This window comes from Trichinella spiralis (assembly GCF_000181795.1).
Source record: "Trichinella spiralis strain ISS 195 chromosome Unknown Scfld7, whole genome shotgun sequence".
In the NCBI taxonomy this organism is placed as follows: Eukaryota; Metazoa; Nematoda; class Enoplea; order Trichinellida; family Trichinellidae; genus Trichinella; species Trichinella spiralis.
This window is the reverse complement of record NW_003526946.1, coordinates 39,302-56,910: the sequence shown is the minus strand read 5'-3', so window position 1 is coordinate 56,910 and position 17,609 is coordinate 39,302. Positions and strand designations below refer to the sequence as shown.

Here is a 17,609-nt window from a genome sequence, read left to right as displayed (position 1 = left end):
TGCTTTATTGCTTATTTTTATCATTAAATACAACAAGTAATCAATCTGAAAATGCTCCGCATTTCACTCTGCATGTTTTATAACATTTATATTGAAAAAGTGGTTCATAACAGTTCATTCCGTTGTTCTTTTCTTTCCAATGCATACACCATTGAGTAGAGGAGGAGCCGAGCGCGTCAATAGCATCTCTAACGTTATTTGGACATCCAGGATGATAGAAATAAAATCCCTGTTGATCTGTAAAAAGGAAAAACATTTTTCATGTTATATTACAATGTTTCAGGTAAATAATAAAACTTCTTGTACGCGAGTTTGAAATTTAATAGCTTACCGTTGAATCGACCTAAGCTATCGATTGGAATTCCAAGCGTCGCCGCACATGTCCAACAACACTGATAACGACCAAATAAAAAATCTATTCTACATCTGTCTTCGCCGTAAACTTTCAAAATACCGGAACATATAGATGAACTAATATAATCTAAACATTTGACTGGTTCAATCCATTGTCCATTAAAACCTGAAAATCATTATACTTTCAAATAATCGACAATATTAATATATGTTGTTTTTTCAATGGCATATTACCAAAAACAAAAGATATTCTTCATTTCATGTTTAAATAAAATAATTTAAATTTTTAGATAAATATTCACCTCGAAGTAGAAAAGCTAAAACTGAAATTAATAGTTCAATTCGACAAAAGTTTACGTTGAAATTACTCTTCCTGGGCACCATTTTTGCTGTAAATAATGTTGCAAAGTCGCATGGGATGAAATGCAGTTCAGAATGTCGTGACTAACCTGAGTGATCAGCTTTTCAAGTTTTGCCGCTTAGTATTGCTGTGATAGTGTACAGTTGAGTATAATTTGCGTGCTTGAAAAGCTGAAGCTAAAGCTAAAACAAGCAGACCAGCTGAAATAAGTTTATTTGACTATTTAGCGTGGAATCAGTTTCACATCGACTGCTCAGTATAAGAAAGAGTAAATATTTTACTGCAACTACAACTGCACGCTGGTCACTTTGGTGATTTAGCAAGGAACTTTTATTCTTTGATAAAATGCATTAACAATTTCATTGTATATTCAGTCGATTTTTAATTTAATAACTAATACAATAATTTATACATGAAGGCAAATAGAAAAATGTATTAAATGACTCTTAAAATAACGCTTTTCTTCATGGTCGTTTTCTAATATGAATTTTCACAAATAATAATTTTAAACAAACAAATTAATGTATACAATTGTAACCAGTGATTAGTTTATATATTCAGTTATCAAATGTGTAATTTATTTGAAAGTAAAATGTAAAATAATCAAATTAGTCATAATAGAAAAATATTCAGATGCATTGGAAATATTAATATAATAAATTAAACCTAATATTACCATGCTGAAAGAGCATCAGTACAATGCAGTATATTTATATTCAGCATTTGTTTTTGTATGTATAACAATCTTCATGAAAATGTAGTTGTGATTAAATTTTAATTTCAAGTAAAAAATCCGTTTGAAAAGTAATAAAAACGTATGCTTAGATTCATGCTATTACTAGAATGTAATGCACTTGTTGTTATGCGCATGCATCATTCTTCAAATCAGTATAAGCATTTAAATGTTTATTAAAATTTCAAGATGCAATAGAATCCTTTTAGTACGCTTATCTGGAGGTCTTAAAAGGACAGTGAAATGGAACAATGGATTAAAGAACGTTTTGTAGCATTTCATTTTAACTTTCATCTTTTTTCTATTTCATGTGAAAGCTTTTGATAACGCTGATAGAAGGAAAGAGACAGTGTAAAGAAGAAAGGCCGTTCAAGATTTTTCACTCCACACAGCGGCAGATATGAAGATTTATGGCGTCGACTACATCTATTTAACCTTTGAATGACTAAAGTATTTTTTGTCTATCTGATGACTAAAGCCGAGTCAATTTTAACCCAGATGAAAAAGCGCAATTTGGGGTTTTAATTTTACTTATTTTTGGAACTTAATCCTTTCTTTTGTTTGATATGCTATTCCTGAATTAAGTTTAGCAATTCGGAAATTAATTTGATCATTGGAATTCATTTGATCGATAATTTATGCATGGATTTGTCAGAATTATTGAATTGAGTTGTATCGGTTCACTCTTATGCAATTTCACTAACATTTTTCAGCCTTTATTGATTCCTTCTATAGTATATGCTTATTAATACGTTGATTTTGGCATTAGACTAGGTTTGTTCATCGTTTACCTGCATGAATTTGGCCACAATTTTGTGATTGGCTGTTCGCTGATAGGCTGTACGGCGTTTGATCGGTAATTGGCTAATGACTTCTGCTGTTTTATTAGCTAATCTTTATGATCAGTGATTGCGAGAATAACCTGTGCCACTTGTGCCATGCAATTTTCAGTATAATTTGAGAATGAAAAGCTTTAATTTGATAAAACTGATTTGAAATAGATAATGAAAAATGCAAAGATAAGAAAGACTTCACTACTTAGCACTAATTAATGCTAATGCTAAGAGCGAACTTCCAAACACCACTCGTAAGCGTTTCTAAACATGTGATACCATGGGCTGACAGGGGCATGCTCATAAGGCCAATATGGCCATTGCCAGGTCATGAAAGATCGTTCAGGATGAGGCATCATAGCCAAATGTCTTCCATTAGCTGAACATATTGCCGCTATTCCACCTGGAGAACCGTTAGGATTGTACGGATATGCTAATGCAATTTCATTTTCCCAATCAACATAACGGAGAGCGATCAAATGATTAACCTCCACTGCAGCGTATGCTAAATCATCTCTAAACTGAAACCGACCTTAAAATAAAAATATGACCAAATACGACAAATCTGAAAACAATATATTGTAAATATTTAATTTTTTCATTATTTTAAGTAAACTGATTTAAATTATTCATTAATAACGAAATTATATACATAATTGTGTATTTTCAAATCAAGTTATTACTTATGCAGTAATAAAATATGAAATTGTTTTTGTAATTTACGTCTAATTTTAAAGTACCTACCCTCTCCATGGGCAATCCATATCCCTAATACAGAATTTTCCATGCCTCTCAGCATAATAGATCGACTTCTTTCAATTCGCACTGTGGCAAATCTAGACTCAAATCGTCCAGAAATGTTTTGTTCGAGAGATACTGCTTGCACACTTCTTCCTAAATAAAATCAAATTGAAAAAATTCATACATTCAAAGCGAAGCTTACCCATGGCTTCGTTAGAACCTATCCAACCAAGCGTGGCCATCAACTGGCAGCCATTGCAAACTCCTAAGCTGAAAGTGTCTCGACGTTGCAAAAACTGTTCTATCTGATATTTGACTTTTGGATGATATAAAATGCTGCATGCCCATGCTGAAAATGGAAAAAGCTTTAACTTTCTTAAGTAGAATTGTCACAAAAGTGAAAATTACCTTTTGATGCCCCTAAAACATCGCTATAAGAGAATCCCCCAGGAAATACTATCCCTTGAAAGTTATTCAGAGATATATTATTATCAATTAAGTCTTGCATAGATAAATCCCAGACTCTAAAGCCTGCACACATGAAAGCGGCAGCCATTTCACGATCTCCAGTAGTACCTTCTTCTCTGAGAATAGCGACGCATGGAGTCGATGCTAAACAAACACGTTAATAATGAAATATTTTATATATTTATACAGATATTTAATTTCATGTAATATGGAAAACTGTATATTTGATAAATGAATCTCTGTAAATGAAAGTTAAGAGTTGTTTCACACTAAGGGGTGTAAATTTTTCTTCACTTCATTTGCTTATTAATTATTGTACATTGCCATCATATCTGCAAATTATAAATGTATTTATTCCATTAATGCAGTCAAAAGTCGACCATGCGTAAATTCACATCACAAATATTATTTACATCATAATACATTAAAAATCAACTTTAAATTTACCATCCTTTACAGTGGCATGCTGTGAAACAGCTGGAATTTCCATCAAAGATTGCATTTCATACTTCGGCAACTTTAATTTAAGCCGAAACACCTCTTCTTCCACACAAATTGGATTGCATTGCAATTTTTCAAGCCGACAACTAGTCTCTTGCCATGTGCATCTGTAGCTTTGTACACTACCGGCAAGCACTACATCTCCATTTATCTTTATTTCAATCTAAAAGAAATTTCTAAAAATTATTTCTATAAAATAATGTAAATTTTTTTACCATTGGTTCTTCATCTGTAAGGCTTTTAGATTTGCCAATATAAGCAACAGGAACATTAGCAGCATGAAAATCATTTAATACTTTATCAAGATTTGATTGTGATACTTCAATTACAATGCCAAGTTCTTCAGAAAACAGAAGATTTATAGGCTCTAAATGGCTATTAATTCTCAAAAAAGACATCTAAGCAGCTACTTCTGATTACTTTCTGTAAATGGAAGATCTATAACAATGGAGCGACCACCAGAAAATGCCATTTCCAACAAGCAAACAATTAGTCCTCCATCGCTGATATCATGGCCAGCAGAAATCACTCTATCTGAAAGTTTGAAAGTGGGTAAAATTGTTTTAAATGAATCATGCATAAAATACCTGAAATAAGGCTTTGAGTAATTCTGAAAGCTGATTTAAACTGTTCAACATTATCCAAATCTGGAGAGTCACATCCTGTGCGACCATATCCTTGTGCAATTGCACAACCTCCAAGACGCCAAGAATCAAACAAAGATGCAAACCGGACCAAAATCAAGCATCCTACATATTTAAATATACCTATTAAGTAAATGTTTGTGTATTTTAACTATCCATTTTACCGTCTTCTGTAGTACATTTTAAATCTGGAGTTACTGTTTTAGTAATATCAGTACACAGCGCATAACTGGTTATAACCAATGTTCCTGTGACAAAATAAAATAATTTGAAAACGTAATTTCCATGTACATTTTTTACCCGGTGCTTTAACGACTTCTTCGTTAATTTCTGCTTCCAGACATAATGATTCATTTCCACCGTCTACGGCAATTCCAAGTTTGTTCATTACTTTGCACATCGCATCGCAAGCTTCAAGCATTCTATATCTTTCTTCGGGTGAAGTTGCAGGCCACATCCAATTGGCATTGCATTTTACGTCCTGAACAATTGACATAAAAGTTGTACTTTATTCTTAATTACCTTTTCCCAATTAATTCTTAGTTTACATTATTTTCATACTTTGAATAAGAAAGCAGAGCATACTTATTTTCATTGGCAACTATGCAAAAATGATTACTTTGAAACAAATTATACACATTCTCTATAAATTTAACATTCTGAATAAAATGCAACTTACATTAAGATTAAAGCAAAATTAATAAATAAATAATTTTTACTTCCAAATTTGTTATTTTTGCAAAAACTAAATTTGTTAGGGATTCTCCTACAGTCAAACGAGCACCGACTTCCGGATAGATCAACATTTTAATTGGCTGCTCCCCAACAGCTACTGCTGCGCCAACCTATAAAAAATTAAATTATAATTTTTAATGCAATTGATCTAAAAAATAATTGAAAAATTTTTTTAAATTTAAATAAGCTTGTGGAAATAAGATTTTTTTATTGTATATAATCAGCAAACAGAATTAAAAGCATATAAAAACTTGCTATTTTACTAAAGAAATTTATTTGGCAGTAGAATTGAATGAAAAATATTGATAACAATATGACTGATAAAATATTGATGCTCAGTGCATTTACCGTTTCAAAGTATGATAATGCTGTAACAGCTACGTCAGCTACAGGAGTGTGAAAAGGACCAACACACTGCTGCTGCGCAACCAAGCCAGTGACACTTCGATCAACCTAAAGATAAAAGATAAATAATCTTTAAAAAATACCCAAAATTTTTCATATTACCTTGTTGGTAATAAAATTCTTACTTCCCACAGACGGCAAAAGTAATACTCTTTTGAGCGCAGTCTGAATGGGGGCATCCAAAGAAAATTTTCTTAATATCTGTGTTGCTGAACGCACGGTTTTACTCAAGATGAAACTTTTCTGAAAAAAACTAAAATAATTACAAAAGAAGTGCATTCAGATAATGAAAATACTTGCTTGATGATTGTGGTAAGGTTTGACAAGAGCTAAATCTAAATTAACAGGTAACTCAAACGAATCTGCTGCATCATGAAAATTTTTCACCAACAGCTAAAAATATAAAATATTCGCTTTATCATGCAATAAACGATTTTATCTTACCTTTTCGCTTTCTGTTACACTTCCCACTACATTGTATAGGCAGCGTTCTCGTTGACAAATTTTTTCTATTAGTGGGATATTTTTCGGATTCATTAAAATAGCATCTGATTCCTGATATTCAGAACTCCACAACTCCTGAATACTGAGTGAAGAATCTCCCAAACTAAAGTTATCTGATTCAATCGAAGCGCCATATGGTTCAATTAGCTTTCTGATCACATTGCCTAAATAAATGGAAACATAAAAATGACACTTTTGAATGAGCGGTATAAATAATTGTTATGCATTGGAAAGTCATGAAATGCAAAAAATGTCGAATATTAACATTCATCAGTGTTTAAATATTTTGTTTTCATACTGAAAATGTTTAAACTGAAATTACCATTTCCGCCAGCTGCTTGATCATAAATTGATATTATTGGATTGTTTCTTCCAAGCTCTGAGCACGCTCTGATTGTTCTATTGAGCTTTTGACCCATACCAGGATCACCGCGATGAACTGCCTCATACTGCAAGCAGCCGTTTCCTGAAGTAATTTTTATATTCTAATATCAGTGTTGCTATTACTAACTGCAACACATTACCATGGATTTCAATTGTTGATGAAGTTCCTCCTCCAAGACTCACGCGATAAGCAGGACCACCAAGTTTAACAATTAGCATGCCTTAAAATTTTTATAAACTGATCAAAAAAAGAATTTTAATATGTCAAGTTTATAATGGCTCATTAGTTATGCATATTAAAAAACTAAATGAAAAATTGATTAAAAAGAAGTAGGTTTAACATTATTATAAAGTAAGTGAAGTGAAGAAATGAAAAGAGATTATATTATATTAAATTTTTATAACGTATAACAGAATTAAATTGCAAATTTTAATAAAAACCTAATGCTATCCTTACTTTGAATTCACGTATCACTCAACACAAAATATCTCATTAAAAACTAAAAATTCAGAATTATTCTAAAAATGCTATACAATACATTAAATATAAGTATCCTGACAATAATAAGTCCAACAACACAACCTGGGGCAGGTTTTAGTTTTTCAATATTGATCTCATCAATTCTTCCAACACCACCAGAAAACATCACTGGTTTCAAATAAGCATAACGACATGCAAGTTCATTGACGTATTGATCAAAGGATCTTGTAAATCCGCAAATTATTGGCTCGCCAAATTTGTTCCCATATTCTGATGATCCGTCACTTGCTTGAACGCATATTTGAAGAGGAGATGCAAAGGTACATGACTCAGCATGATTGCATCGTTCCCAAGGAAGACGATGCCCTATTATAAAGCAGTTTTGATTATCTTTTGAAATAAATTTGGTTTTATTTTTAATGAGCACAATAATTATAACGAAGTGATACAGGTTTTATAACATATTTCTTTTGCAATTATTACTACAAATTCTATACGTTAACAAGCACCGGTTACCTGGAACATTCAAATTTCCAAAGGCAAGGCCAAATATAGCAGCAACTACATATGCACCTCTTCCAGTAGCATGAACATTTCGAATGCGACCTCCGGTACCGCTAGCAGCACCAGTTGAAGGGCATATCCCTAAATCAGCATCAAATTCTTGGGAGAAACTAACAAAAAAATCTTAATGATGTAAATACTTAAAATTAAAACTGCAAACAATTGAGAAACTTTTAATGTTCATCACATAGAAAAATAAAATGAATAATAATTAAACGTTACTATGATTTAATAACAATAATGCATATGATAATTTTAAAGTAAAATAAAGCACAAGGTGCTTAAAATGTATTTTATCGAGATATATCTGTTATACTTAAAAATATTAAGTTGAATTATTCAGTGCATCAGTTACTTTACATACGCAATCCCAAATGGAAACCTTTATTAATTTTGTAAAAATCTGTTACTGCCAGCATTCATGTCTATAAACTTGAACACTATCACTGCAATTAATTCAAGAACAACTTTCAAATGCTTATTCTCTGAACCTTTGCCCATGTAGCTATTTTTTTACATGTCACATAGTTTCACAGCAAAGTCATTTAGTAAAGCACATTTAAAGGTTACCTGCTTGGAAATTATTAGTCTCTGCCGCGAGGACTATGTGAGACAATACTGGAAAAATTTGGAATTCAGAAGCTTCTGTTGGATCTACTGGTCGCATTTGCAATACGTTAAGACCTCGAATCACACTATCAGAAGAACAATACTAATAATAATAAATTAGTAATAACTTCATTGAACAAATTACCTGCCACCATATGAAAATTTCAAAATACTATTTTGTCTGGAAAATAACTGGGTATCTTTAACCATTTGGAGCATTGATATTGGTTGCAATTCATTTTCCACCATTAATTTTCCTTTGAAAAACCAGTGACGACAGACTTCACTGAAACGAGAATCATTGAATCAGAATCAACTTACATCGACTTCAATCTGCAACAAAACTGCTGACAGATAAATTAAATATATTCAAATCTTAGAATTGGCTTGATTAATTAATTGCAAATAATCAGCTAAGAATTTATATTCATAAAATAAATTTCCTACCTATTACTTTGTGTCAGATCATAAATTTCCACGTCGGTAGGATTTCGTTTTAGTTTATATTTGAATAAATGTAGCATATATTTTATATCTTCGTCTTCTATAGTAAGATCTACAATATTTGCTATTTATAATGCAGCGTTACAAAAGTAGCAAATTGAAGCATTTAGCGTTATTATACCTTTTTTTTTATTAAAAAACTCCAAACCAACTTTGTCATCAATCATGATTTCAACTTCTTGTACTTTCTGTCTTTCTCTTCTTGTGCCAAAATCTACAACATCTGAAGTGTATTCGCATTCAGTCATTCGATCATGCAAAGCAGTTAAAATCTGAAAGCATTTAAATGTAACATTTTAACTGTGTTTTAATTGTGAAATTGCATATGCAAATTTATTTTAAAAAATATAAGAAATAGTAATACCTTTCTTCTTATTGGAAGTGACAGTTTTCCACGGTTGTAATGAATGCAATACCGTCTTGTTTTTTCCAGTCGTGAAACAAAATTCAGACCCGCCAACTTGCAAGCCACAACTGCATTAATACTGAAAGGTGTTACTAAATATGGTCTGCAAAACAATTTAAATTAAATAATAAAATCATAACAACAATGATATAAGTATATATCACAATACCTAGTACCAATTTCTATTATCACGCGATTTTCTGGTCTGGTGTAGGCAAATGCAGATTCGGCTGCAAGCGTTTCCATATTGAATGGTCTTTCAATCAACCATTTCAGCTTTGCTATCTCTTCGTTTGTAATCGAACTTTTTGTACTGACAACGCAAAAGGTAAATTCACATCTAACAGATTCAACTGATAAATTTTCTCCTTCAAGCATGTCGTTCAGCAATTTTTTCAATATTTCATTGCCCAACTGCTCATTTATTTGCCAGTGATAAAAACGGAAAACCGTTTGATTTGGCATTTTTATAACAGTCTACAATTTTGAATAATTTAATGGAAATAAATAAAAATCGTATCCTTAATTCTCATAAAAATTTTAATGCGACTAAACAACGTATTTCAATTTTACTTCTAACAAAGAAGTAAAAATTTTACATTTTCATTCCACATAACAAATTACAAATACTAAATCAGAAAACAAAATGAGACAATTGTAGAACATACGTTAAAAGCAATTAAATAAATTTTAACACATTACATAGATTTTTATAATATAGTAATAGCAGAAAGATAAGTAACCTGCTTTCTGGGATTGCTCAACTATTACTATTATAATAAAATTTGTCAAACAAACAAGAAAACTTATAGAATATGAAATTCAATTTATTAGTTTATTACACTGTATATTACCTCTGCATAATTTACTTTAGGCTAACATTTTACAAAGCATTTAAACTTTAAGAAAATTTGCATTACCCTAAACAAATATAAAATTTTTCATTAAACTGAAAACTTTAGCATGATACAATAATTAAATGAAATTAAATCATATAAGTTAATTAATGACAGACAGGTTTTTCTTTTTGCATTAGCACTATAAACTTGTAAAAGATTTTGATATGGAACAGAGCATATTGTGTTAAAAGTTTGTTCTTACAATGGAAAGCAATTTTGCCAATCCAATACAATTAACAATAGAAGTTATGTTAATAACTGCTGTTGCTTGAAATGAAAAAATAAATTACTCAAAAAAGCACATTCAAATGCCTCTCATCAAAATATATAGATTTTAATTTTATTAGCTGCCTTAATGAAACAATGTATTAGATTTCAAAATTTTATAACTTCTAAAACATATTTTTTTGAAGAATCTTGAAAGTTGGATAAAATAATTTCATTATTTTTCGTTGTATTAGATTCAAATTTAAGTAATTCTTTTTTTTATGCTTAACTTCTTTTCTAAATTATTGCACCTGCAATTCAGAATGAGAGAACTGACTAAATTTCTTCACTAACTGGACTGCACTAACAAGAATTCATCCGTGGTGGGATCGTTTCTAATCAACGTAACATATATTGCTTTTTATGGGACGACTTCCAGAATTTGTTAAATAATGTGCACAATAAGCTAGCATAATATTGTAGATAAATCTTAATGTGACGTAGTAAGGCTTATTTACTATTTTTCAATATTGGTGCAGTTTCATTTAATTTATTTCAAAAACGTCTCACAGTCTCCTCTCTAAGACATTAAACTGTGAATTTCATCAATGGAACCACAGTTTAATTCATAATGGGAAAAAGTACAAACGATATGCAGTCGACACTAGAAATGTTACAGAAAGCGAAAACTTTTCACAATCATCAAAACTACACTTCTGTGCAGCTGCTGAAATCAGTATCACAATCTCTTGACTCTATAATGCTATGATTTTACAAAAAGCAACTTTTAAAGAACATCTATTTCCGCTGCACAAAAAATGAAATCAAAGTAAAACAAATTGGCTGACAAAATAAACAAATTAAATTTACGCCTGTCCAACAAACAGATTTGAGCAAAATCTTCTTTTTATCTTTGCAAATCTCACAGAAATGCAAAACGCTTATTACAATTTATTACTTATAAAATAAGCAATATCTGAAGATTTAAGTTTTACTATAAATTAACCATCGTGTTTCTGCTTTCTGTTTTCTTGTAATCAAAATTCTAATATCATAAACTGCTTATCATGCCGCTAAATACATCTAACTGCTACATGAACCATATAATATGTTTTATATTTTTCAAAATTTATTCTTAAATCATTGTTTTTGTTTTCTCAAATTTTATTGACTCATAGTTTTCTGTCTAATTTCATTCTTCTTACAGTCAATTAATGCCTTACCTGCAAAGATATCAATGCATTTTTTCTCTTTTTAAATGCATCAGAATTGCATTATAATTTTTCTTGTCTGAATTTTAATGTGCTTTTTAAACAAGGAAACATAAGTGAAAATATGTTTAAAGTGAAAGTTTAAACGCGCTTTAAACTAAAATCCATAAGTACATATCAAAAAGTTCATAACAATAGCAGTTAGTTTGCTCTTCTAGATCCAAGTGAGCGGGTATTTTCTGGTTTGTTTGAAAATGGCCCAAAAGTTCCAGGATATTTGCAATGGTATTAAAGATGCTATTTACGACGAAAGTGGAATAGTTGGAAAAGTATTTGGTGAATATGAAAAAAGAACTGGTAGACGTCGCACCGGAGCTGCATGCTTCTTGCTGTGTCTGACTAATTTGGTTTTGGTTTATGCTCATAGCGTAGCAGAATTGTGGTGCAATTTGATTTGCTTTGGCTATCCAGCGATGAAAACTTTAGCAGAGATGGAATCAAATGAGAAAAACAAACGCAAGCAGTGGATGTTTTATTGGGTGATTTTTGGATTGTTTACGATTACTGATGTTTTTGCTTACAGCATTAACCACATTTTTCCACTCTATTGGCAGCTTAAATGGATTTTCTTCCTTTGGCTTTTCATGCCAACCTGCCTTGGAGCTGCAGCATTGTACGAAAAGTTCTTGCAATCTCACTATAGTCATATTCTGTTTGGCAGTGCTACTCCAGCTGAAATGACTACCGAATAACCACCATCATCATTATTTGCTACTACTCATATGCTTATTCATTCACTATTATTTTAATTATATTATTATGTATTATAATTGTGTGAAAACCAAAAATGTATAGACTTTCAAATTTGTATCGTTCAAATAATATTGTTTTGTCTTCATCTAATAAATAATTTATTTTAATGTTCGCAGATTTGAATAAATATTTGCAAGAATTCAAACTGTTAGAAAAGGCACTGTGAGAGAGAATTTTTCAGTCTCAAATTTTCAATCAACTGGATTTTCTGAATAGCAAATACAGTTGAAATAATTATACTTCTATGATATCAAGATTATAAAACAATTATTTTTATTATTTGATCTTCTTGCTGAATTACAATTTGCATTGTAGCGTTTTGTAATCACGTTGCTACAAACAATCTACAGGTTTGTAAGAAACATTGATTTGTAATGTGGTTATTTCAGTTATGAAATTCGTTAGTTCAATTTTTATGAAAGTAAAGAAATATTTGCAAATTACTTTCAGTAAAAAATGTCAGTGAATTTTTACTTCTTTATTATTGATTGCTTTCGTAATTCGACACGTACTGACTTCTTTTTACAATGGTAACGTAGCTAGCCGCCTCTACTAGCTTAACGTAAAAGAAAGTTGTGCGGCGATTATTGAGCCAGGTCAACATCTAGCACGAACAATTTTCTAAAAATTGGCTAGACTAACACATGCCCTGCAGCTAAATTTCACCTAAGCTGGGCAAAAGCAATTTCACTTCAATGCATGCAGCAGCTAACCTACAACTGAGAAATTTTTCACAGAATCTCCATAAAATGTGAGGTCAGTAAATGCTACTCTAGAAGAGCTGGCATTTTAATCTTTCTGAACATTATGATGCCATTGAAATACAAAAGATACAAATTCAAGCAGAATCTGAGCAATGCCAGAGGTGGTCCGGAATTTTTACAACGCTGTGGATGTTTTCTCAAATAAACAGCTTACTGTATGATCCAGGCAGCGAACCCGTTGATATTCCGCAGTTACTGTTTACTCTGAACAATGTAAATGAAAGTTTGGCAGCACATGAAAGACCAATTTGTGCTCCTTGCCTGCTGACGAAGATAATTAACAATGACTGTATTTCGGCAAAGTATACGCGGTGCTAGAACAAGATAATGCTCACACTCATAATGGAGTGAATTTGAGATGAAAAATATCTTAATCAGATTTCAGTTTTGTTTAATAAAATGATTTCAAAATCCAACAGGTTCTTTTTGATCTGTATGTACCGTTGAATATTTGGTTATCATCGTAATACAACAATTGCAACTTGAATGTTTAGTCAACTGAGTTGTTGGTTTACATTATGTAGCATATGTACTTAATCTATTAAAAAAATAAGAATTGCACATGAATATCCGATAAATGCAGTAGGCATGTTGTTGTACCTTTTTGGTGTGGTGCGTGTGTCTGTTGTAGTAAAGTACTCAATCTAGAAGTGACCTAGATCTCACATATTTGGCGACGAGTATTTATTAACCTTTGCGGTGAAACTAAATTTCTAAAATGATTGATATCTTCGCATGGCGCGTGAAAAGAATGTTACGCTTACGTCTTTTATCAACAAACCAAACTTTTTATTTAACGAAACAATGCATTTATTCAGTTAGGAATAACTATATAAAGTGAAAACATACACGCAAGGGGGTACACACTACAATACTAAACTCGCTAACACGTCAACGCCAACGCCACTTTATGCAAAATTAAATCTCCTACTCTAGATTATTGATGGTTAGGTTGTCGAGATCGGAATACCATTACAAGACCGTGTTCTCTGGCAATCGCGCCTCACGATCTCAATAAACGACGTAATCGTTGTATCTCACGGGTGGGTTTCGCTTCCGCTGCGGCCTCTGAGCTACCATTGCTGGTGTTGACGTGCCATCCCATCCATGATCTTCTTCAGCCCACACCAGTCGTGGGCGATATATCCTGGGCTTGGTCTTGGATTGCCGTTCACGTCGAACTTGTTTCTTATCTTCGTTTTATTTTTGTCGTAGGCTGAAGAGCTGTGCAGATGTCAATTTACATCGCTTTAAGCGATTGGCATGCACCAGCTGGGTTCGTATTGGATTTCTGATACTCTGGATGCGATAATTTACCCCGGAGACTTGTTCCATAATCTCGAACGGCCGTGTCCACGGTGTCGTGAATTTCCTGTTTTGTTTGCTTTTGCTGATAGAGCAGTACAACCAGACTGCTTCGTGGTCTTGTAGTTCAGATTTCCTGTCTTCTGATTGTAATAATACCTTAGCCGCATCTGTTGCTCCGCACTGTGTTTTCAGGCAGCCGTGAACGCGTTTCGGAAGTGGGCTGCCACCTCTTCGACATATTTGCTGGTAGTCGTTGCGTTCCCCAAGTTCGTGTTGAACGCTGCATCCACTGGGAGTCACAGAGGGCGCCCAAACATCATTTCGAAGGGTGCGTATCCTGTGGTTTCGTGCACGCTTGCATTGTAGGCAAAGCACACCTGTGGGATTCACGTTTCCCAGTCGTCGTCTTGTGCCTCCTCCATCGCTATCGTGAGCATCATTGTAAGAAGTGCGATTAAATCGCTCCACCATGCCGTCGCCCTGTGGGTGGTAGGCAGTTGTTCGTATTTTTTGATACCCGGTAGCTTACAGAGTTCAGTGACCAGGCGACCTTGGAATTGTGCCCCTTGATCAGATAACACTTCCATTAGTGTGCCAAAACGGCATACGAATTGCTGCACCAGTTTGCGAGCAACCGTTTCCGCCTGCTAGTTTGGCAATGCATAGGCTTCTACCCAGCGTGTGAAATAATCGGTCACCACCATGATGTAGCTATTGTCATTTTTCGATCTTGTTACAGGTCCCAATATGTCGAATGCGACGATTTCCATTGGGTTACCCACCACTATACTTTCCATTGGAGGCATGTTCACGATGGGTGGTGTTTTCCTGCGTGCGCAAGCTTCGCATCCTTCGCACTACGCCTTGACGTCACGGTACCAACCTGGCCAAAAGTAGCGTATCTTCACTTTTTCTCCCGTTTTCTTGACACCAAGATGATCGCCGCCGATTCCACTGTGTAGTTGTTCCAGAATGCTCAGACGGGTATGGTAAGGCGGTACCCAACGTGTTGGCTTCCCGGTTATGACTACCGCTAGTCCGGCTGGCTTTAGCCGAAGATGTTTCCATTGCTTCACAAAGTCTCAGCTGTCCTTGTGAAGTTCCCACCATTCGCTGTCCGTTGGTCGCCGTCCTCGCCTGAAAAATCAGATAACACATTCGATGTTTTCATCCTGCGGTGCCTCCAATGGCTACGCGCCTTCCTTCGACGATAGTGAAACGGCCGCCGTTCTCACTGCAGCCGAAGGCATTTCAATTGTGGGTTGATCCCAGTTGTCCTCCGTCACTTCTGGCCTTCTGAACATTGCGTCAGCATTATCCTCTGCGATGAACCACTTCCATATCGTACTCTTGTAGGTGCTCTAGCCATCTGGCTACTTGACCTTCCGGCTCTTTGAAATATCGCAGCCACGTCAGGCTGTCATGATCAGTGCGCAGGATGAACTGCTGCGCAACAAGGTACGGTCGGAAGAGCTTAGTGAAGTAGACGATGCTCAACAGCTGTTTCTTCTCTGTCTTCGACTGTGTTTTGCTTGCATAAGTGATCACACGTTCGCCTTCAGGGTCGTGTTTTTGCGATAGGACTGCTCCTATACTGGTTTCAGATGCATCAGTATCTATAATAAATGGAATATCAAAACGTGGAAACGCTAGAATTAGTGCCGTTGTCAATGCTCGCTTGAGACGTTGAAACGCTTCTTCAGTTTCATTCGACCAGCTGAATTGACGTCCTTGTTCCGTGAGACGGTGCAGGGGTCTTGCTATGCTCGCAAACGATTTCACAAATCGTCGGTAATAGCTCGCAAGGCCAAAGAAGGTGCAAACCTCTGACGTGATGGTTGGAGTTGGCCATGACCACTTTCTCTGTCTTGCTTGGATCGGTTCTTACGCCGTCTCTGGACACTATGTGACCCAAAAATGGTACTTCTTTAGCGCATAACCAGCATTTCACTGGCTTCAATTTTAAGCCAGATTGTCTGATGCGCTGCAGTACTTCTGCCAGATTGTTGAGGTGCTCCTGGAATGTTCTCCCAAAGATCACTACGTCGTCTAAGTACACTAAACCTTTTTTTCCATTTGAGGCTAGTCAGCGTCAAGTCCATCACTCGCTGAAACGTCGCTGATGCATTGCACAATACGAATGGCATCACTTTGAATTGATAGAGCCCCTTCGGTGTGCAGAATGCCGTTTTCTCTGTATCTTCTTTTGACACCGGTACTTGCCAGTATCCGCTTGTTAAGTCCAACATCGAAAACCATTCTGCTCTGGCCAACGTATCGATCGTCTCGTCTATTCGCGGTAGCGGATAGCTGTCTTTCTTTCTTACCAAGTTGAGTTTCCGGAAATCTACGCAGAATCTTAGATTCCCATCCTTTTTCTTGACCAGCACGACAGGAGCCGTCCATGGCGACGTCGACGGTTTATTCATCATATCCGTGAGCAAACCGTCCATTTGTTCACAAAAGTGCCACGGCATTCTGCAAGGGCACTGGCGTATTGGGTTTGGCATCCCCTGTGTTGATATGATGTTGCGTCTGAGTGGTTCTGCCGATGTCGCCATCATAGGTTGAGAATGCATCAGCGAAATCAGTGAGCAGCGCTCTCACTTATCTAGCTTTTCGCTGCTGGTTCGCTGTGCTACTTCATCAAGCAGCTTCTCGATTGCAGTCTGTAACTTTGCGTGTGTTTGTGGGGATCTTCCCAAAGGTAGTTGGTCAACGGCTTCAATTGTCGCCACAGCCTTTCCCTGATGGATAGTTTACCCTATCTCCAGACGGATTCAGCAGTTGGAGAGGTACGCACCCTTCCCTAGGGTGCATCCACGGCTCCAGCAATGGCCACGGGTAGTCTACCTTCAGGTCGTTGCTCCAACAACCATGGTCCATGGCAGTTGTCAGCAGAGGTTGTTCTGGCCAGGTTTGGTACTACTCGGTCCCGCTTTTCTCTCATTGGTCATTACCCACGCTATTTTATTGGACCGTCAAATCTTAATCACAACTGAAGAGTTTGAATCAATGAGCAATTAGACAAAAAAAACCAATGCGACAAAGACTTCACTGAGCAATTAGACAAGGAAAACCAATACGACAAAGACTTCACGGCCAAATAAAATGAAAACCAATACGACAAAGATTTGACGGTCTAATAAAATAGCGTGGGCAAGGAACAATGAGAGAAAA

At 34.8% G+C, this 17,609-nt stretch overlaps 4 protein-coding genes across 4 annotated transcripts; all 4 read right to left on the bottom strand.

The window, feature by feature from the left end:
• Positions 1–40: 40 nt before the first annotated feature.
• Positions 41–738, bottom strand: Tsp_11857 (hypothetical protein). The gene is made up of 3 exons (XM_003372917.1): positions 657–738; positions 332–520; positions 41–237 (listed from the first exon to the last, which is right to left on the bottom strand). Exons 1-3 carry the CDS (start codon positions 736–738, stop codon positions 41–43), a joined length of 468 nt encoding a protein of 155 aa, XP_003372965.1.
• A 1,770-nt stretch (positions 739–2,508) lies between these two features.
• On the bottom strand, positions 2,509–12,251 carry Tsp_11856 (phosphoribosylformylglycinamidine synthase). Its single transcript, XM_003372916.1, has 31 exons — positions 12,061–12,251; positions 11,900–11,939; positions 10,983–11,088; positions 10,329–10,393; positions 9,397–9,704; positions 9,186–9,330; positions 8,970–9,093; positions 8,765–8,873; positions 8,525–8,603; positions 8,279–8,420; positions 8,142–8,154; positions 7,661–7,818; positions 7,247–7,510; positions 6,804–6,884; positions 6,602–6,745; positions 6,220–6,443; positions 6,121–6,168; positions 5,878–6,018; positions 5,719–5,823; positions 5,382–5,480; positions 4,936–5,116; positions 4,800–4,883; positions 4,579–4,740; positions 4,412–4,525; positions 4,207–4,358; positions 3,938–4,154; positions 3,431–3,634; positions 3,225–3,371; positions 3,026–3,175; positions 2,833–2,846; positions 2,509–2,802 (listed from the first exon to the last, which is right to left on the bottom strand). Exons 1-31 carry the CDS (start codon positions 12,249–12,251, stop codon positions 2,509–2,511), a joined length of 4,305 nt encoding a protein of 1,434 aa, XP_003372964.1.
• A 2,070-nt stretch (positions 12,252–14,321) lies between these two features.
• On the bottom strand, positions 14,322–16,906 carry Tsp_11855 (reverse transcriptase family protein). The gene is made up of 4 exons (XM_003372915.1): positions 16,370–16,906; positions 15,762–16,292; positions 15,313–15,566; positions 14,322–14,853 (listed from the first exon to the last, which is right to left on the bottom strand). Exons 1-4 carry the CDS (start codon positions 16,904–16,906, stop codon positions 14,322–14,324), a joined length of 1,854 nt encoding a protein of 617 aa, XP_003372963.1.
• A 126-nt stretch (positions 16,907–17,032) lies between these two features.
• Positions 17,033–17,379, bottom strand: Tsp_11854 (conserved hypothetical protein). The gene is made up of 2 exons (XM_003372914.1): positions 17,254–17,379; positions 17,033–17,176 (listed from the first exon to the last, which is right to left on the bottom strand). The coding sequence occupies exons 1-2, from the start codon at positions 17,377–17,379 to the stop codon at positions 17,033–17,035; spliced, it is 270 nt and encodes an 89-aa protein (XP_003372962.1).
• Between the last annotated feature and the right edge of the window lie 230 nt (positions 17,380–17,609).

Coding starts and splice junctions, on each gene's coding strand:
- Tsp_11857 (XM_003372917.1), bottom strand. CDS start 738: ATGGTGCCCAGGAAGAGTAATTTCAACGTAAACTTTTGTCGAATTGAA. Junction 521..656: donor TTTAGCTTTTCTACTTCGAG/GTGAATATTTAT, acceptor AATGATTTTCAG/GTTTTAATGGACAATGGATT. Junction 238..331: donor TAGCTTAGGTCGATTCAACG/GTAAGCTATTAA, acceptor TCCTTTTTACAG/ATCAACAGGGATTTTATTTC.
- Tsp_11856 (XM_003372916.1), bottom strand. CDS start 12,251: ATGACTATAGTGAGATTGCAAGAACTTTTCGTACAATGCTGCAGCTCC. Junction 11,089..11,899: donor CTCCGGTGCGACGTCTACCA/GTTCTTTTTTCA, acceptor ATAGCATTATAG/AGTCAAGAGATTGTGATACT. Junction 6,746..6,803: donor ATCAACAATTGAAATCCATG/GTAATGTGTTGC, acceptor AAATTACTTCAG/GAAACGGCTGCTTGCAGTAT.
- Tsp_11855 (XM_003372915.1), bottom strand. CDS start 16,906: ATGCCGTGGCACTTTTGTGAACAAATGGACGGTTTGCTCACGGATATG. Junction 15,567..15,761: donor AAGAGTACGATATGGAAGTG/GTTCATCGCAGA, acceptor CTGATTTTTCAG/GCGAGGACGGCGACCAACGG. Junction 14,854..15,312: donor GATACGCTACTTTTGGCCAG/GTTGGTACCGTG, acceptor TGCTCACGATAG/CGATGGAGGAGGCACAAGAC.
- Tsp_11854 (XM_003372914.1), bottom strand. CDS start 17,379: ATGAGAGAAAAGCGGGACCGAGTAGTACCAAACCTGGCCAGAACAACC. Junction 17,177..17,253: donor CCGTGGCCATTGCTGGAGCC/GTGGATGCACCC, acceptor ACTATCCATCAG/GGAAAGGCTGTGGCGACAAT.